Source organism: Scatophagus argus, chromosome 6 (assembly GCF_020382885.2).
Source record: "Scatophagus argus isolate fScaArg1 chromosome 6, fScaArg1.pri, whole genome shotgun sequence".
Classification (NCBI taxonomy): domain Eukaryota; kingdom Metazoa; phylum Chordata; class Actinopteri; family Scatophagidae; genus Scatophagus; species Scatophagus argus.
Window position 1 is genome coordinate 12,562,843 of NC_058498.1, and position 20,983 is coordinate 12,583,825.

Below are 20,983 nucleotides of genomic sequence, written 5' to 3' on the forward strand. Positions count from 1 at the left end.
TCCAAAAGTTCAAGATTTCTGACAGCTGTGATTGAGTGTGTGATACAAACTCAAGAATCTGCCAGAAATTTTGCAACAACTCCTGTTAGAAGAGGGAATTCAGTCATGGTAACACCTGCACTGCAGAGACAGGGAAGCAGGGACAGGATAGACTGCATCGACGAGATCCGGAGAAGTGATGAACACAAACGTTCGAGCCAAAAAACAGAAGAAAAAAAGAATTCCTACTGGATCAACCCTATAATCAAATCCAGGTTCGTTCATGCATTTTTACAGAACAATACAGGGGTGAATGCTGTGTCGCCATCAAAAGACCTCACACATTTTTTCAGTAATAAGTAGTCCACTCCCTTGTACTCTGCTTGCAGTCGCACCCATCACGCCGTATGCCTCGACAAGGCTGATCCAACTCTTGTCTCCTCATTTCCTTCATCTCAAATAACAGCAAGACATGCTGTGCTTCAATATTCTTTATTGTTCAATACTGCAGTGCATTATCACCACTGTTGTCATTCCATATGTACTCTGTGTCAGCAATCACTCAAGTGCCAAATAAAATGTAATGAAGACAATGACAAATCTTTCAGACCAATAGTGGAAGAGGAATTCATATGTATGGAGAAGAAGAATAAAAAAGAAAAGCTTCCTCTCTATCAGTTAGTTATCTTTTTCTAGTCAAAATAATTGTGAAATTATTATATACATATCCTTTCAATAAATAGGTGTATTTAACATTAAATTAATGTGTCCTTACAAATATATGGTACAGGCAGGTAAATAAAAAGCAAATCCACTCAAAAACAAACAACAATGTCCATCAGCATTTTCAGTAATGACAACAAGAACAATAACAATGGAAACACTACAAACACAACAATGTTATGACTGCTGTGGATTTGAAGGCACTTCCTTGGCAACACGTTGATCCCTCTTCCATTTTTTTTGGGACCTGAGATGAATTAAGAAAAAAATGAGTTACACATCTTTAGTTTCTACTCTAAAGCTGTATTTTAGAGAAAAAAATATCTTCTGTCCAGTATTGGCAAAGATACATCCTGACGTCTCTGACTTTCTGTCGGAGTTGCGTTGCCAGCTTCTAAAGAGGGTCATTACTGGCCTGCCATTACTCGATGTTATGTCTAAGCTCATTCAGAAAGGATCAGGATGACTAAATAATGAATCACTTAATATGCTGTCAAAAGTCCCTCAATTGTGATATACATTTGTCAGATTTCTCAGAACAGTGCAGACAGGATTATCTTATCTTATTATCTGATTCACTAGAGGAACTGAATACCTGAGGATGTGTCAGCCTCCTCAATTTTATCATCACCCGAAGTCCTATACCACAAAAAACTCAAATTAACTGAAATGGCCACTTGTGTAGATGAACTTTCATAGCAATCACTCACCAGCTAGACCTAATGACTAATTCGCTGAAAGCACATGCTTTTACCCAAGTTGGATTTAGGACTAGACAGCAGTGGACGCATCAGACCTGCTGTCATCAAAGATCACCTTAACAAAGGGATGACTATGACTTCATCTGTACTCCACTGACGATAGTCTTAGTCCTGCCTTCGTCTTGAGGCTGGCCATATTTGGTTTTAGTGTGTTTAAGGTTAACATAAGAAACATGTAGTATGCAAGTGTTGCTGGCAATAACAACTGATTCCTAAGAAATAAACCATGTGAATCAGAATCAGAATTCCTTTATTAATCCCCGAAGGGAAATTCTTAAATTGAATTAAGAGAATTACTTCTTACTTTTTGTGTGCCTGTGTGATCATGCCAGGAATTCCTTTTTTGCCTTGTCTTGCCATGCCATGCCAGTTTTTTTGCCACAGTAAGAGTGTGCTTTTTTTGAGTTGTTTTTTGAAAATAAAGACTATTGATTGGACCTCTGCCCCGCCTGCCTGCCCTTTTTACACTCTGCGTCGGGCTTCAGCCTTTTTCTGCGTCCACGACGCTCAATTTTGTGACACTTGCATTGATTTATAAAAATATGAAGGAATGCTGCACTTAAAAAATATATTTTTATTTCGGTTGAGTACAAAGAAACTATTGACCATAAAATTTACATTTTAATCTGTGACAATTAAAGTGAGAAGTAATCCCATCTCGAAAATGTTGGCGTAACACTCATGCACAAGTGACTGTTTTACCAAGAGCTGACAGCTCAATATACAATTAATCAAAAGACCAAAAGACAAAAAGATAAATAAATAAATAAATAAATAAATAAAAAGGCATCAACAATTTTTAGTAACTGACTAAAATGAACGCCTTTGAGTTTGGATTTGTCGACCTGATAAAACAGGACATTTGAGGTTCTGAGACCATATCGTGAAAAATTATCAGTTTTTTAGAAATGTTACTGACAAAATGATTAATTGTAAAAATAATCCACATTCAAAATATTTTTTTGTTGCAGCCTCTATAGTTACTGTAGTTACATTTGCAGATACAGTCACAGAGCTGTTGGTCATCCCAGACAAGCTTTTGTCCAGAGGACATTTTTAATTTCAATTTTTAACTGAGCATACCAAATATTGCACAAAACATGCCAAACAAACAATGAAGAAAGAAAGAAATACTAGCACTAAAAATTATTTCCACATTCTTTTAAATGTATTTTTGTTGTTCTTGCAGCACAGTGCAGGAGACACTGAGTGAGGAGTTTCAAAGTTTGACTGCTATAACACAAATGATCCCACTTGTGATTAAATGAATTTGTCTGCAGTTTCAGCCAATCAGGACCAGCTTTAAATGACTGTTAATTAACTAAAGAATAAATAACTTAGGGCCTTTTTTTCTGAGAGGAAAGCATTACATCTTCCAAACCAAAAAATATTTTTTTAAAGCATCCAAATGTTGAACAGATGTACTAAAGATATGTTTCTGATTATATGAGCATCAGTTTCATGTCAAGCATATTAGAATAAATCTGACCGTGGGCGACAAAGAAATTTCTCCATGTCATGCTGAGAGGAAATTATTTAAAAGCGTATGCATAAAATAAATATATATATATGTAAATTAAGTATTAATTAAGCATTTTGACTCTGATACGTTAGAGCATCAGAGCATTCATATATGGATAAAAAAAAGAGAAAAACCACTTAGGTCACTTACTTGCAGTATCTACGATTGCATGCAGAGTGGACTCATTGCTAATCGTGTTAGCAATCTTGCACATCTTTTGTAATCTGAAACAAAAAACACATTTTACATAACATTTTATTATCCGCATAAGCCTCACAATATCATTTGCCTCTAAATGACTAGATTCTACAACACTGCTACCAGACGAGAAAAACACTTTTTAACTTTCACATTGTGGAGTAAATTATAATACAAGTCCGGTGATTTTACTGATGCATATGTTCCAGTGTTTTCAAAATAGTTGTGTACTCCCAGTCTTTCAACCACAATCCACTGGTACTCAGTACATAATAGTGTCAATCAAAATGAGAGGGAAAATGGAAAAAAAACACAAGAGCCAGTACTGTTGTCAGAGGTGTTGCAAAAGCTTCTGCTTCTGAAGCTGCAATGTTCCTTTAACGGTGCAGTTCTTCAATTAACGTACGCATTCACTCATATTTCCTTCTAACATCATCGATAAGATCAGCATGAACTATAAAAATGTTGCGGTGAAAAAAAAAGAACTGTAAAATGTTGCGGTGAACAACACACAATAAAACAACAGCATCAATACACTGTGTCACCCCAGTCCAAAACATGAATCCTGACAGTGAACCAGCCGTATTTTTCCACTGTGTCTCACTATATGCCTTAAACTAAACTACCTACTGTAGATCACATGTATTCATCTGACTTGATGAAGGCAAAGAGCAGGAAGTTTAGCGAAACAGATATCCATCCACGTCAAGGGAGCACTGTCTGCAGTCATTCTCCAATGTCTGCTTGACGTCATTTCTTTAATTCCCACATGTAACCATCCCGGAGAGAAGGACGGATCTGTCAGTTTGAAAACTGTTTATAGCTCTGGATGCTTCTACATCAGCAGCTCCCAGGGTTCATGAGCTGATTGAAGAAAGGAAATAAACATGTGCTGCCACACAAATTAAAAAGGTTTATTTTCAAATCTTTTCAAAGCTTTGCTTTTTAATTTTGCAATACTGGATAGTTTTACATCATCATGATTCTGAAAACTGTTAATTAGAGAAGTCAAATCACAGAAATATCAAATAGTTTTATTTTAAAAATTGCAAAAATGGTTGGGAACTGCTGCTTAAACATAATTTTGTCATGTGCAAGTAATTTTTAAGTATTTCTCTATACCCGCAAGTATTCATCACTACATGAATCAAAGTAAAAATTTGGAAAAGATTAGTCTCAGTCAATCTGCTTCGCCAGCGGTGTGTGGGTGTGATTTGATCAGACTTGATTGACACTGGCACACCAGCTGTCATCGGATTTTGAGTCAAATATTGCTAAATCCCGACTGCTGCATGCCAATATGTGAGATCAACTTTTTCCCCAATTAAGCCCCACCCACTTCAATCCAGTATGAAGAGCTCAAAGGAGAAGAAGAAGAAGAATCTCCATCACAAACTCTCTCTTGTTCCAACTGTGGCAAAAGTTTTGTTCATGGTGAAACAAACCTCTCACAATAAGATGCTGATTCATAGAGTAGATTCTCAGGACCTTAAAAGCATAACACTTGTGATGCTATAGTGATGGCACAACGGATATTGAGCACATTATTAAAACAGCGACAGAGGAAAAAGGAATACATACATGCTGGTCTTGAGCAGTCCCTTGTGTTGTGATAAAGTCTATGAAAGTGCGTTCTGCACTCCGACGAGAACTTGACTGGTCCTGCTTAATGGAAAAGGTTTTGTCAGGCAAAATGAAAAAAAGATTTCGAGGGTTTCATTATTTCCTCTTTATCCAGTCAGCTGTCTAACCATGCCAAAGCTCATAGTGAATTTGTCAGTAATAAAAAGAAAACAAAAACAAAGCAAAACAAAAAATAGACAATTCACAAAGTGAAAGTGAACAATGCTCTGTCACAGACTTGGTTAAGAAGTCAGGGTTCAATTGGACTTCATGAATTGGGTCCTCAAACAAAATCACCTCTAAGGGTTTCTGTACCAACATTTAAACTTCCAGATTTTCACATCAATAATGAAGTCTACTCATTGGTCCTAAAACAAATAATCAGCTTAACCTTGAACTGCCTTAGCCTTAATTCTGTCAGCTTCAGACCATGTGCTATTTCTCTGCACCACTGCCCTACAGCTAAGCCAGGCAACCCTCTCCTGACCCACAGCAGCACCAGTGCCCACAAAGCCTTCTATGACTTAAGCACACACTGTACGCTGGCCTCGCAGGATGTATGTACAGTATTGCCATACAGCTAAGCTAGGAAACCTTCTCCTGACCCAGAGCAGTGCCAGTGGTCACAAAGCTTTTCATTACCTAAGCATACTGTATGTTGGTTTGAGGGAATAAATATAATTTTCTTTAATGGGGAAAAACAAAAAATTTCCAAAGATTGCATGTGCCAATAGGTCTCTGGGAAAAGTGTTAACTATGCTCTAAACGATGTTTGCCAGACAAAATAGTTTTGCAATATCTGGGGAAGACAACAGAAAAATGCGCTCAAGGCTGAAACTGTGCACTCATGACGTTGTCTTTGTGGTCTCGTCTTACCTGTGAAATGCTGAATGAATCTGTCTTTCATGTTTACATCTCTAGGAACAATTTCTGGAAAAAAAAACAGCTGTTAGTTTGTCAACCAACTGTCATTTTACAAATTCCACAGCAATCATGATGATTATGACTGTCACTGCATCTATCATCGTGATCAAGGAAATGTCTCATATCACCACTTTAAGGTTAAAAATATAATTCATTTCAACATGAGGCAGCATGATTATTATTCATGATTGATCAGTAAAATAATTTTTACTGCAGTCATTACATCTTATGATATATGAATAATGAATCATGTTCATTATAAACCTGTTCATCAGTAGTGCAACAAATGTAGTATTTCTGTGAATGTATACCTTTGTATTATTTTCTATGGAGATCTGGTGTCATTAGGGTTACTTCAGAAGGTCTGGTAAGGGATAAGGGTATCAGTCCCCCCCCGTTCAACTCAGTGTCCACGCAGGCAACACATCCAAGTGTCTGGCAACATACTGGCCACTAACAGGCTAAAGAGATTATTGTATTGGAACTCAGTGCTCATCACAATAAGTCCATGTTAGCAGTTACTGGGCTAACATTAAATTAGCCCCCAGACACAGGATCATGTAATGCTGTAACTGCAGGAGGAGGCTGAAAGATAACAATTTAGTCGCTGTGAACGCCAGCACAGAATGTAATTTAAAAAACATTTCAAGTCCAGATGTACAGCATCCTATCCACAGTGATTGAAAGGATAAACACAGCTACATATCTTAGTATCTTAGGGTTATGTGCAAGTAAGAGTGCCAACAATTGAGATAAAAATGCATAATGTTCTCTTGATCATTGTCTGTTCGACTGCAATGAATATTACTAATCTTAACAGAACACCAGTATCCTCTTACAAATACCTTGTTTCCTGGCTTGATCACAAACTACGCTTCAAACAAACGAAAAAAACCCAAAAAACATATAAATAAACTGACTAAGTCCTTAAAAGCAAAATTGGCATTCTTTTGTAGAAATAAGGAATATATATCACCCAGAATGACAGGAAGCAATTCGGTCAGTAAACTTTTTATCCTTCGTGGGCTATGATGATATTGTTTATATGGATTCTCCTGTCATCATTCTAAAACATCTCAAAGCAGATCTCCAGTCATTCTTACCTTAGGGTCATATCTGGGGATGGATTTAGAACACATTGTTTATGGTATGAGAAAGTTGGGTGGCTGTCATGGGCAGTAAGAGGAGAACAGCATTGCACTTCTATTCATTTACAAGCACTTCTTTGCAAACTGTCTTGTATCTTACCTGCTACTTTAAGTATAGATCAAGTTCACACGGCACTAGATCGCAAGAATGGTTGTTTAAAATCAACATATTAATAGTGAGAGGGGAAACTGGCTTTTAAATATTATCTTCCACAAATCTGGGACAATTTGCAGAAACATGCATCTTTCGCGCCATGTGAGACACTTTGGTCTGATTTGGAGCAGTGTGAATGTATGTGTTTATGTGGTTTGTTGCATTGTATGTACTGTATATACATTTATTGTATTATATATCTGTATGTTATACACGTATTTTATTCAGGGCCACCATGAAAAAGAGATCTTGAAATCAGTGGTCCCTATCTGTTTAAATTAAAGTCTGAAGGAATAAACCAAACAAACACCCAAATGTGAAGGGTGAAAATGGCAGCCTGGATGTGTATTGTACTTCCTGGACATTAATTCCATTCAATTCAATTCAATATGTTTATATAGCGCCAAGTCACAACAACGGTCATCTCATGACACTCGTGTTCCCTTGTGTCTGTCTTGACCAGAACTGCCATTCTGGTGACACTGTCAGGGCTTTGGAGTCACACACAGAGACTGCTACTGTATGGTGAACACATCAGTGTGATTATAGTTACTTCAGCTTCCTCCTCATTGTGTTCAAAACATCTATCTTTGCGTGACCATGGATCTTTGGTAGTGTCACATGCACCAGTTGCTAATATGCAGCTTTTAATATCCTCAAAAGATAAATTCCATCCAGCCAGTGGTCTGAGAAAGGTACTTTTCCAATTGCATAAGCTGGAGCCGGGACTTTGAGCTTTACAACGCCTGTGCAATGTCTCTAAAACATGATCTGATTGATAGTGATGGTAGGGAAGAACCTCAAATTGCAGATAAACAACACACTGTGTTCTCTCTGCACTTTCTAAACTCCCACTGCACATACCAATGAGGCACAGTCCTAGATTGTAACTTTGCCTGTTACAGCAATAAAAACAGTTACATGCCATAAAAGGACTATCTAGGTACAGTTTCTTGTTATAGTTTGACTGGGACAAACCCTCTGTCTTGGATCTCAGATTACTGATTATTAAATTATGTATCAAAGATTTACTTAATCCCAGTCTGTACATAATGCTTTATTTAAGACAATAAAGGTTGAAACAAGAATAGGAGGTCTCACTCTTCACAGACCTCAGCTAAAGCTCAACATATGTTCATTTCAGGAGAAATGAACTTGGATCAGTTTTTGTGAGAATAAGATTGACGGTCAAAGCAGTTACATATGGCCTGGACTGTACAATGTACATAAATGACGTAAGTCTTCATAGTCTCCTCTTACAGGCTCAGTGTTTCATAATCAGTCAAAATGAGCGTTTGCAGCTTTGATGCATTGCTGTAAATTGCATTAATGTGACACAACAGAGCCAGTCTTTTTCTCTCCACTATGCGTGATACATCTTATGGAGAAGATTGAGATTGGACACGCTCTCTGGCACGTCATAGTGTGTGTGCGTGTGGCGTGCTCATGTATAAGAATGCACAATGAATCACAGTGAATGAATCATTCAGGAGTTTGGCATAATGATGCTCCTCCTACATTATTACATAGTACCTCTCTGCGTTTATGTCCATTAATCAATCAATGAATTCCGATGTCCAAGATGTGGGGTAAAGGCATATCTATTAGAAATAAGTGACATAAGCCTTTTGTCCCACACAGATGAATCAAACCTATTTTACATGCATTATGCAACCACTTTACATTGAGTTGGACTTTTGACAACAGAGATATGGATGCTGTATCCTGCCATTTAAGCACACATGGGCAGGTAAACCTAATTCCATTTCCATATAAAATATTAAATATTAAATACTAAATTATCATGTATACACCAAGTTCCATTCAGTAACAAAGTAAATAAGACATACAGCACAGACCAGACCAATGACAGCTGTCTCTCACGGTAAAATGGGGATTATGCTTTCATCATCAGGAACTAAAAATAAATCTTATCAGCTTACCTATGAGTCTACTGTTATCCAGCCTAGGAACATAGAAAGGCTTTTCACGGGAAGAGAACTTCATGTCTTGGGCTGAAGTGGACAGCCCACTGCTACAGCGTCTGGAGACAGCTCTGTCCCGTTGCTGGCTTTCTCTGATAACCTGTAAGATTAGATCCAACAGGGTCCTTCTCTCTTTCTGCTTGACATCCTTGCTGTCCATACACTGGCCCGAGGTGATGAGCAGAAAGAAGATTGTCAACAGTATGTGCCATTTCCTCTCCACCTGCATGACTTAACTGTCTGAAACATGAGTAAATAAGTTTGTTACACGGGGGTTATGAGGTTGCTACTGAGTCATTCAACTGATTTTGTAATTTTAACAGCCATGAACATAGCTGTACACTTGGCATCAGTGTTTAACCCCCACACATGTATTAGCGCAGAGATCCTTCACATCAACAAACACACACATACATATATAGATATATAAAAATCCGTGTCGGAGGTAATATGCATATCCTCCAAAAGTGGAATTAATCACCAGAAATGTTCTGGTACAGTCTACTTTAGGCAGTAGTCACATTTCTTCTTGTTTAATACAAAAGTAAAACAAATTTAGTCAGTCCAACTTTAGACTTACTGGTTTAGGAGTAAAAGACGCTTATGTCCCAGAAAGTGGACGCAGTTGTCTTCAGCAAATTCTTCCAGGCGTTGTCTGTGGTCCCAATAGGAGAGAGAGAGAGAGAGAGAGAACAGCCAGCAGACTGTGCTCACCACCGTCTTTCTTGAAATAATGCGTCCCTATTTATACGAGGAGCCACGTTCTTGAAGGTAATACAATCGATTTCGAGTGGGTGGTAAAGCAATGTTGACATCTTGCAATTTCTTCCAGTGACATTCGGCTCACTTTGGCATGCGCCCTTCCTTTACGCACAAAAACATCACTTGTTGTAATTTTACATCACCAGTTGTAGTTTTACAGGACTATTTATCTACAAATAAAAATGACAACATCCAAACAGAGTAATTGTTCAACACCTATAAAACAGCTCTATTCATATATTCACACACAAATAAACGACAAAGACTGTGGTGCTGCAGCGCGCATGAAAGTAGTTTTCCAAATGGACCAACTTGTTGGATGTTGGATGCAGAGAAGAGAAGAATCTCTGGCCTGTAGCTTCTAGCTGACCTGTCAGCGTGTCGTTTTTTTTTTTTTTTTTTTTTTTGTTCATCGATGTCCAAGTCTTGTGACCGCCTAAGCGCTGCAGAGAATGCGCCTCCAAGAGCAGCCATCCGCCTGTTTTCCTCCCTTCCTGAACAGAATTCTATGGTTCTGACAGAGGTTATAAAAGTTTTTAAAAAATCGAGGGTCCATAAATCACTCAAAAGAACATTTGAACAGGAGTCCAAATAGTTAGTGGTGTACATTACATATTATTACATATAAATGTTGATACCCTTAGAGACAAACAGCAGTCCAAGCAGAATGTAGGCGAGTGTAATAATTCATTAGTGCATGAAGTCTGCTGATTGTTTCATATTTTCATCTGTCATTTATGTTGTAAATTTATTAGGCAACTAATATTCCATTATATTGCTGGCACAGGCAGCTATCCCGCATTTGCACTTTCCATAACACAGCAGAACAAAAAAGCGCGAGCGTGAATCCTTAGGAAGCACGTCACCTAGTGGTGTCTCACTTGTTGCACAAGCAGTTAAAGGAAGTTCAAAGTAGATGACCTGAAACACTTGCTCTTTGCGCTGAAGTTTTCATTATGATTATCATTATTGTTGTTGTTCAGATCAAGTAGCCAAGGTATAGTAGGTGGTGTAAAAGACAGTTTCAGTTTCTTCCACGATTTGCGTTGATGAAAAGGTGTCTTCGAGTTACTTCCGGAGGGACCGTTACTATGGAAACGGGCCAAGCGTCGATGTCAACTTGCGAAAGCTAAGCCATCTTTGATACGCTGTAGCTCACGTTAGTTCAGCGTTACAGTTTGAAACTTGTTTTGTTGTTTTTGTTTTATTTTTCTGGAGGCAGAGATATGTCGCAAAGGTAAACCTACCAGCAACTACTGCTTTTTGCCGTACATATAGCATTTGTCATCATCATCAACATTAGCTTGTCAATGTAACTTTAGCTAACTTTAGCTAGCTGGTTTCACGCAAACATCCCTAGCTGTGTTAAAGTGAACGTGTACGGTCATGCTGTGAGTAAAACGTAAAAATATAATAAAACTTGTATTACTGAGTCTCGTAACTAAAAGTATATTTGGAAGTTAGCATTGATCAATACGACAGAAAGCAATACATGTTAACAAAAAACAAGTTAACCAAAAGCCTAGCTTATGGTGAAAGGGTGGTAGCAAAAACTTTACTGCTACTGATTGAATCACTAGTTACAGACATGTTCCATTGAATATATGAGCCATTGCATGCATATACTATGACATATTTCCTCTTGACTATCACCCACCAAACATCAAGTAATTTTGACAGCCTGGTTCTCAGCTCATCAATTTTTGTATTGTGACAGGACATACAACCAGCTGTGGGCAGATGCCCAGTTAGAGTTGAGTCATCTTCTGACTGAGGAACTGTCTGCTGAGCCCCCACGCCCAGAGAAGGACAGGGTAGTATTTTTCCAGCGTCTGGCCGTGTTTTATGTCCGCTACATTCAAATCTTCAGACAGCTAGAGAAGGTGTATGACCAGGTGGTCCATCCTCAGAAGAGACGAGTTATTCGGTCGATCCTTGATGGTGTGATGGGGAGGGTGTTAGAGCTGAAAAATGAAATGGTGGAAAAGGAGTTTTCAGAGTACCACTATGTGGATGATGTCCTTCACGACTTGAAGCTGACACCTGTGAGTTTCATTTTTCAGAGCAAGTTTGAGGAAATTACCCGAACAAAATTACTTATACTTATTTACAATTGGCATTGGATTTATCAGGCATGACCCTTAAATACTGACAAAACTCAGCAGCTGTTTTCTTTGTTGTCATTTTAGGCAGACCTTGAGATACCTATCCCCCGTTATTTCATCGGTGAGTGCAGCAAAGAACTCCAAGACCGAAAGACGATGCTGACAAATATCCTGAAAATAGTGGAGGCTACTGAAAGCCCAGAGGCAAGTTGTAAATTAGCCATGTCTTACTTAAAGCTTGTATGTGCAGCTCATTCGTTGTTAACTTAAGATTTCATTTTTTTGCATGCAAAAAGAGTTTAACACATATGGCCTTCAACTTTGTTGCTTGCTGCTGTTATTTAATGAACAAATGACGAGCTGAAAAAATATTTCAGTTATTTTGCCTACTTCTTTTTGTGGTCCTCACAGCTTCTAATGGCCAAGCACATGAGTCAGGAGGAGGCCATTAAGATCATTCAAGTGGCAGAGAGGGCTCGCCAAGGACGCCTGAGGGCAAAGTTGAATGAAGAGAGCAGGAATATGAACAGGATATATAGGATCAAGGACCCTGGAGCAGCTAGCACTGAGTGCGCTGCTGTCTGCATTCAGAAGGTCATCATCTTATATGTCTCTTTCTTTGGCTTGTGTCATCTTTTATGCTGAAACATTTAGTTGAATATGATTTGCAGGTGTGGAGGGGCTACATACAGAGGAGAAGGACAAATATTGCTCGGGATGAGGAAATGATTTTTCTGGGAATGGTGAGCAAAATGAGCCATCAATGTTGCTAATTGTCCTAAATTATAAAAAGACATCCGCAACTTTTTACGAACCACAGGTACTTCTAATGAAACCAACCTAAAAGCTGGATGATATGCATACTTTAAGACCTTATGTCATCCTCTGCAGGAAATTTTTCTATTAAAAAGGAGCGGCTGCATCATGAAAGCTGTATCACAATATTTCTAATTAATATATCATGTTGTTAAAATGTTTTTCCCCTAAATTTTTCCTGTCCTGAAGGAGGGCAGTATTTTAACAACAGTATTTTAAAGTATGCTTGGTCATCCCCTTGTTAGGCCATGGATCCAAAATACATGGTGCCACGCCCTGCAGAAATCACTGCTCACGCCAATGAAGCTTGCATGAGGATTAAACAAAAGGAGCACGATGACGACTATCAAAAGTCTGTCGAGGCTGTCACAAAACAGCTGCGAGATGTGGAGGGTCATGACATGAGCAAGACCATGAAAGCCCAAATTCGACAGTGGTTCATTGAATGCCGGTAAGGTGACATAGAGGAGCTTGTCATGATTTTGAAAAAATTCAGTGAAAAAGAATAACATAGTTGTTTTCTTTTCTGTTTGTTGTTTTATTAAACAGTGATGCTACAGGGTCATTCCCAGACTACCCAGATGTGGAGGAAGGAGGCTCAGCCCTCATTTTTGCTGAAAAAGACCCTCAGCAGGTCAAATACACCCTGAGAAAAAAGTATGATTTACTGCATATTTTACAGTAGTTTACTGAAGAACAGTGGTGTTTGGTGTGTGCACATTTTTCAGTTACTGGAAGAAATTGCTGCAAAGGAAGAGGAGGATTCCAACAACAAACCAAAAGGGAAGGAAGAGAAGAAGGAAAGGGGAAAAAAGGACAAAGGAAAGGAAGATGAGGAAGTAATAGCTTACAGCTGTATTAAGTACATTTTTATTGATTTTAATATAATATTCATTGAATGCTGGTGATATAAGCCTATTTAAAATTGATAAGAATATGGAATAAATGAATTCACTTATTCAAACCAGACCTTGTTAGCAGTATCACAAAAAATGCTGCACATTCAGTGAACTAAGGTAACTTTATTCTGAACCACAGGAAGAGGAGGCAGGACTGAAGATGCTGCCTTCGGCTTTTCTGTCAGAGTTGGAATTGGGAAACAAAACCTTTGTAGGTAAGTTTCAATTGAAAAAGATAAACATATTCAGTGGATGCGCACCACTTGTAAGTTCACATTCAGTTCAATACCTGTGTGTGTGGTTTTAAGATGGGACAATAGTGTAATAGTTACTCATTTACATAGAGTTGAAATGAATGTTTATCACCCTCAGATTTTTGGCAAACCCGCAATGAGTCCAAAAACTTCAACCAGAGACACGAAGTGGACCTGATTAAGGAAGAAAAAAGGAAAGTCATTGAGGCTGAGATTCGAGTACAGGTGGTGTTGACTAGAGAATACAAACATTGTAAAACTTCTCTAACATAATATTCTCTAATGAACATGTTAGGAATTTAAAAACCAAACTAACAGAGCATTAGGCATCAGTGCCATAATTTTACCAGTTTAGTCTCTCAGTCTCAGTTGTTTAAAACACATCCTTTAATTGCACTCATTGATCTGTTCTGCTTGTATCAGGTAGATGAGCAGATGCGACAAGAGCTGGCTGAATGGAAGCTAGCTGTGGATAAAGACAAGGGTGGTAAAACCAAAGGAAATGTCAAGGTAACAAGTGAAAGGCAAATAACACATTGTATTTGTCTTAGAGGTTTGGTCTCAGTTGATTTGTCCTGATATTTATTTCACCCTGTAGAAAAAGAAAGCATCTAAAAGTGGGAAGAAGAAAAAAAAGGAGAAAGACTTGACATCTGATAGGTGAGGTCACAAAGAGGATGTAATTATGAAGCATAAGATTGCCAATACAAAATTTAGTTGTATTAAATCAATCAATTAGTAAATGCAAATTCTGGAAAAAACAGTTGCATAATGTATTCACATCTACTAGGACTCTTGAGTCTCTGTGTCAGGAGCTGGTGGAACAGGGCTTGTTGAAACAAGCAAATAATGTTAGACTGCAGGATTACTTGGGTAAGACTTTGTATGTTGTTTGTCTTAACTGGTGTGCCATCTTTCAGAACTCTTTCTGTATTTTTATTTTCATGTGTAGACACAGTACAGAACTCATAACTGAACATTTTGTGGTGGTCAAGGTAAACAGATACTTGTGGTGGTGTGCTGCCCCCTTCTGGTTAGTCATTGCTAAAACATTATAATCACAATATTCTCTTATCAACGAAGGCCCTTCTTTCAGTTTTTCCATTGATTCACTTTGAAGGTTATTAGCATTTGGTCTTATAGTTGATCCCTCCTGTTCCTAGGTGACTATAGCTACCTTGGGACCACACTAAGACAAAATGATATTGAGCCCATGCCATCATTGTTGGACGTACGACAGGTCTTATCTTTGTATGCAGTTTTACCACTAGGTATTAAATTTTTCAAATCATATTGAAAATAAATAGAACAAAAAATGTTATTTGTGGTATATAATGAGATGTATATTGTCTGCAGGCTCTCAGGTGGTACATGAGAAGGCTCCTCTGATAAAGTCCATCCTACTGGCAGGGCCAGCAGGTGTAGGTAAGAAGATGTTGGTCCACGCAATCTGCCAGGAGACAGGCGCCAGCCTATTTGATCTGTCTCCTCTGAACACAGCAGGAAAGTACCCAGGCAAGAGTGGTCTCGCCATGATGCTTCATATGGTGTTAAAGGTAACATACTAATATTCAATAGAAACCAGTGCTGTTGCCAATTAAGCATGTAACGACCTTATTTTCTTTGTTAGTAAAACTTAATCTCATTAGTAACTTGTGACTGAATACTCAAAGTAAAACACTATAGTACTGTTGGTCTCCCTCAGAGAGTTGGGGTATGCAGGGCAGCATGCTGTCATGTTGTACCTGCTTTTGGTAAAGTTTAGTATGTCATGGTAAACTTGAAATTTCATGGTGGAACATAAGAAATTTTAAGACCTTGGCTCTCACAGGTATTTACATTTAGCCTTTTGGAGAAAGGAAAAATGTCGTTCTTCAATTTAATCTTCGCACAGGTTGCCAGATTGCTGCAACCTTCATTAATATGGATTGGAGACACAGAAAAAATCTTCTACAAGAAAGTTCCCAGGGAAGAAAAAGAGGTATTCCTGAGCGAGATGAAAGCTGAAAAGCATCATTATGTTCTTTAAAAGTCTCTGTCATTGATTTACCAAGCAATTGAAACCATTTTGTTTGTGTACACAGTTAGATCCCAAACGCTTGAAGAAAGACTTGCTTAAGTCTCTCAAGCTGATCAGAGGGGAGGACCGTGTTCTGATAGTCGGAACAACTAAAGACCCACTAAGTGCTGATATCAAGTCACTGTGTAAAATGTACAGCAAAATCATTCTCATCCCAAGACCTGACTATGGCTCAAGATACAGTAAGAATAGATACAATGTTAGTTCTTGATATTATTTTAATGATATCTTTGATTTCGGGTATGAAAAATGTCTTTTGATTCTACCTTCAGAGATGTGGAAGCAACTGATCAACAAACAGGGAGGTGAGGTGACCAAGGACCTGGACCTCAGCTCTCTTGCAAAGATTTCTGATGGCTACACGCCGGGCCACATGGTCCAGGTGATCAAGAGCGTGGTCACCAAGCGTCGCATCTTACAACAGGCAAACAAACCACTGACTGCTGCTGAGTTTGTTCCTCCATTAGCCAAGATTGATCCTGTGTTTCAGGAAGAAGAAGAGGCCCTTAAAGTACAGTGTCATACTTTGTTTTTTCTTGCATTTTCACATTTGTAACTGCTTTGCTGCAAATTCATTTTAATAATATCATCATATTTGTTTAGTTTGTACTTATATTGATTTATATTGATTTTGTGCTTTTTTTTTCATTGCGTATCATCAGAACTGGTATGCGAAAACTCCCCTGGGAAAGAAGAGGATTAAAGCTGCCACAGGAAAGGAAGAAGAAGAAGCACCAGTTAAAGGAAAAGAGGCCAAGAATAAAGAGAAGAAAAGGAAAAAATAAGTTTAAAAAAGAAATAAATTATGTTTACAACAGTCCTTTTGTTTTGCTTTTGGGACTGTCAAGTACGTATTTTAGGATAAAATATTGTGTTAAAAGAAAATATAATACAATGTCATGATAAAAGATTTTTGGACCTGTTACTGGAACTTGCTTAAAGGTGACAGAAAGCCACAGCTCTCACACTTCTAATAGGACTTTGTACAGTCTGTAAGAGAGGGAGGGATCATATCACAATCTCAGCATTGTATTCAGTTTCCATGTTTGCCTAATATTTACTTTAAATCTTGAAATATGACTCAATATGCAGCCAACTAAACACCATTTTCTGTAAGAATATGATCTGAAACACATACAGTGGCCTGGCTCCAGTGGACAGACTCCTATTGCTATACTTATCAGACCCAAGGCCATGCTGTAATTGGACATGCCAAGACTCTTATTTACTTTTGTCAAGGTCATCTAACGTTGTTCTACTGTATGCCTGTGGCTTCCTGACTATGGCACAGTTATAAATTCTACATTTGTGAAAATTACACACTAAGATAACACCTTAACAAAACGATGTTTAACATGACTGGGCTGATGATCAGTTAACGACTGTAGATTAAATATATACATTGAACATCCCTGTATTTCTCTGTTATGACTGCTGTCAGGTGTAGAGAGTCTGGACCAGAAGAAATGTGACACACAGGAGGGGGCAGTGTTTCCAAACAAGGATCCAGAGGCTTAGGTGGACTGTTCAGCTGTTTTGTCGAGTTCTAAATTCACTCCACACATCCTCACATTGCCTTGGTTGCTTTGACATTATTCTATTTTTATCTTGTGTGCACCATCGATAGGATGCTGCACATGTGAAGGCCCACATTTCAGGGTTGTTGGCCATCTTCACTGTGGCAATGTATAACTTGGCCTTGTCCTGCTTTAATCTTCAAAGGATTTAACATGCCAAATTTAAATCAATTAATTACCGGCACTGTTGGAGATGCATATGCAAAAGCTCTTTAAGTGTACCTAAACTGGCTATCCTCTCCCATTGAAATGTCCAAGAAAGCTGTTAAATGCATTTGAGATCTGTAAAATGAGACTGCTTAGTATCTGCAGGCCATCATTCCCATCCCAGTGACGACAAGTTGTTTTTTTGCACAGAGATTATCCTGTCGAGTTTCACTGGACCTATGAGTGCTCAGTGGCACATGGAGCTGTCTATCAAACTGAGGTAGTCCTGGCTTTGTTCTGTTCTGTTCTGTTTCTGTCAGATTTGCGCCTTCTTGTAATGCAAACAAAAATACCTTATCCCAACATACCTTGATGTAAGATCAGCTAGGGGTGGGTGCATAGGTATTTTCAGGCTATATATACTTAATATTGCATGGCTACTATGGTACTTTTAATGCTTTCTTCCCAATGTTGTCCTATAGTACTGAGAGGCTAGCCATCGTGGATAGCAAAGCACTTTCACTGACTCTGATGTCAGGAAAAGACCTCACAAGGGAATTTTGATCAGATGTTATTTAAGAGAGGAAATGTGTGGCTTAGTAATTTTTTGTGAACTGCAGCAGTGCTAGAAACTGATCTCTCCAAACCGAGATTTAGCACACTGCTAGATATGGGTCAGCATTGTGAAGAGGATGTTATTAAATGTCAACCTTATAACACTACAGCATGTATGCAGAATGCTGTATTCTGTCTTGGACCAGTCAGTTTTGTGGAGGAGAGCTTGGATTTCCGTGAAAGCAACCTGGTGGTGAATTTGATCACATGTGAAACAGCACAGTCATGAGCAGCTACATGATGGTAACTTACACTGTAAGATGCTTTCAGGTAATTTGCTCTTAGCTTGTCTGTCACTCATCCACTTACACTAGAAAACCATTAAAAACATTAAGCCTAATGTGTACATTTTGATCGTTTTGTTATAGTTCTACTGATGCTGGACATGAGTTTCCTCACACCATTAAAGCCGAAGCTATCTTTGCCCTCATACTGACAGAAAGCTATTTTGGAAGGTAGTGTGTGGGGAGAGATATGTCAGCTGTTCAGCACTACACTCCATCAAAGCTAGGAAAAAAGAGAAAGCACTATAGGCTGTCTGCTTTGTGGACTGGGACACAGCTTGTAAACTTGGACATGTTTTCTTCTGGCTAATCTTTTGTTGTTAATCTGAAAAGCTTTGTGAGAAACAAGGCAAGACCCGGAGAGATCTCCTGCCATAGTGGATCTTTTATCCATCTCTTTTTTCAGGTGAAGGTGTTTTGCTTTTTGCCATCAGTGCAACAAGAGACTGTGCAAGGATTTTATACTTTCTATGAAACATTTGTCTTGTGCTGAAGGTGGGTGCATCCCTGCATATGATCTGATATGTTCTTATGTCATTTTGGTGGTTTTTCTAGTCATTATTTCTTGGCATACTTTGATAGAATTGATATCATCACTGGTTATGTGTGGTGTTAATGGAAAATATATTTTAATGGTTGTACATTTCTTTCTTACCTGTTTTGAGTTTGCTCAACTTATTCCAAGTGAGTTTTTAATTACAATTCTATTACATGACATCCCACATGCCATCTCATAGAGGATCCTACTGGCAAATTCAGTGTTGTTTACTGTGTTGTGTGTTGTGTATTGTGTATGTGATTTTAGCTGGTAGTTAATGAGATAGAACGACCCTCCTCTTGGTGTACCTCCTCAGACAACCTTGTGTCATGATAGTGGGAGCAGCCAGCCATGACAAGTATTTCATGAGCTCAAGTATCATATTAATCAGTTTAGTAATCAGCAGTTCTAATTTGGCCTTGTTTGTTTTTTTTAAGCTTCAGTTCAGTGCTTGCAGCCTCAAAGAGATGACATTACGGCTGAGTCTATATTGGTGGTGCTGAGCTCACGCAAGTGAGGTGACAGAGATTATCCTGCTCTTCATGACTGAGGAAGACTCGTATGCCGTCGCAGGGATCAATCATGTGAGAGTGATACCATGTGTATCCACTTTGACCGTGCAGCCATTGTGGAATTGATGGCTTATGTCAATGTTAACCTGAGAGGAATTTGTCTGACGTGTGAAATCTATTTTTTTTTCCAAAACTAAAACACAGTGCATACAGTTCAGCAGGTTATTTACAAAACAATATGTCTGTAAATGAAAGTAGCTGAATGCCAGTATGTGTGAATGAGATGTGAATGAGCTGATAGAAGCTGGTGGTTTCATAGCTGAGCATCCTTGTAATAATGATTAAACAAATTATTAGTTATCTGAGCTGGACCATTACCCAATATATATGTTTTTTTTTTTATCACATTGTAGTTGTAGCCCTACTGTGATAACTCTGGTATAAAGTTATCAAACAATATTCTCCAGTCACACTGAGACAAGAACAGGAGACATGGGAGACAATATACCTGGAGGAATAGTAGCTGCTGCAAGTAAGTTCTCATACAACGTTGTAAACTTTAGAGTAGTTTATGCAATGAGATTCTGAATCACTAATTCTCTCTGTGTGTATGTGTGTGTTTGTGTGCCAGAGAACCGTTTGCAGGTGGTTAAGGGCTTGGAAGATGTGGAGGTGTCTGAGTGCGAGAGCTGCTCCTTTGAGGTGATTCTCAACCTGGCCTATATTGAGGGTGTGTGGACCAGAGATGGGATGCAGCTCAAGTCGAAGCCTAACTGTCGTATCAGTACGCATGTGAAAAAACACTCTCTGATATTGAAAAGGGTGACTCTGGGGGACGCAGGCCTGTTCTGTTTTCAGGCAAATGGCATTCAGACCTCAAGCAGACTCAGTGTTAAAGGTAAGGTAGTACAATAGACAGTGCTTCTTCCATGGCCACACTATTTAATTGTGTCCATGTGACCAAGACGTGTAAGGTCAACTCCAGGTCAATGCCAAGACCTGACCAAGGTCTCATGGGCCCTGGAGGATGAATTGTAATAGTTTTGATTCATTGATCATTCATCTAACAACACATTATCTAATACATTGATTTAGGAACCTGGACCCTGACCTCAGCCTCACCTCCCCTTAATATTAACTAGCAAACTAATACTTAACATGAAGATGGTAAACATACCTCCTAAACATAAACATATTAGTGCTATGATTGTATGTTAGCTTGTTGAGGTTAGTATTTTGTTTCACAGAGCTAACATGGCTGTAGACTCGTCATGTTTTCACACTTCTGAACAGCTACATCAGAGCTTTATCACATGGCTTTATGAATGAGCAAACTGCACTTAAACTCATCAGTCTTGGGATGATGCAGGGCAGAGT

At 38.6% G+C, this 20,983-nt stretch overlaps 3 protein-coding genes across 5 annotated transcripts in view; 2 read left to right on the forward strand and 1 right to left on the reverse strand.

Annotated features, from left to right (window-relative positions):
- Positions 1-455: 455 nt before the first annotated feature.
- Positions 456-10,372, reverse strand: alkal1 (ALK and LTK ligand 1). The gene is made up of 6 exons (XM_046392863.1): positions 9,598-10,372; positions 8,976-9,257; positions 5,683-5,736; positions 4,765-4,848; positions 3,136-3,209; positions 456-949 (listed from the first exon to the last, which is right to left on the reverse strand). Exons 2-5 carry the CDS (start codon positions 9,244-9,246, stop codon positions 3,145-3,147), a joined length of 474 nt encoding a protein of 157 aa, XP_046248819.1. The 5' UTR covers positions 9,247-9,257; positions 9,598-10,372; the 3' UTR covers positions 456-949; positions 3,136-3,144.
- A 615-nt stretch (positions 10,373-10,987) lies between these two features.
- zgc:153738 (uncharacterized protein LOC558115 homolog) lies at positions 10,988-17,857 on the forward strand. 3 transcript variants are annotated; one of them, XM_046391400.1, is made up of 20 exons: positions 10,988-11,016; positions 11,497-11,824; positions 11,969-12,088; positions 12,296-12,478; positions 12,556-12,627; positions 12,946-13,151; positions 13,250-13,334; positions 13,429-13,539; positions 13,739-13,814; positions 13,972-14,078; positions 14,277-14,363; positions 14,452-14,513; positions 14,644-14,726; positions 15,017-15,124; positions 15,210-15,278; positions 15,354-15,409; positions 15,748-15,834; positions 15,938-16,115; positions 16,206-16,444; positions 16,596-17,857. In XM_046391400.1, exons 1-20 carry the CDS (start codon positions 11,006-11,008, stop codon positions 16,716-16,718), a joined length of 2,391 nt encoding a protein of 796 aa, XP_046247356.1. In that variant the 5' UTR covers positions 10,988-11,005; the 3' UTR covers positions 16,719-17,857. The 3 variants fall into 3 exon arrangements, with proteins under 3 accessions (XP_046247356.1, XP_046247354.1, XP_046247355.1); XM_046391398.1 differs by having other exon boundaries at positions 15,210-15,409; XM_046391399.1 differs by lacking the exon at positions 10,988-11,016 and adding an exon at positions 11,096-11,170 and having other exon boundaries at positions 15,210-15,409.
- Positions 17,858-18,285: 428 nt separating this feature from the next.
- The window catches only part of obscna (obscurin, cytoskeletal calmodulin and titin-interacting RhoGEF a), a 41,694-nt gene continuing 38,996 nt past the window's right edge, over positions 18,286-20,983 (forward strand). The window contains exons 1-4 of the mRNA XM_046391951.1: positions 18,286-19,051; positions 19,532-19,678; positions 20,020-20,138; positions 20,238-20,504. Coding sequence (XP_046247907.1) covers positions 20,099-20,138; positions 20,238-20,504 — 307 coding nt within the window. The 5' untranslated portion in view covers positions 18,286-19,051; positions 19,532-19,678; positions 20,020-20,098. The remainder of the gene's footprint in view (positions 19,052-19,531; positions 19,679-20,019; positions 20,139-20,237; positions 20,505-20,983) is intronic.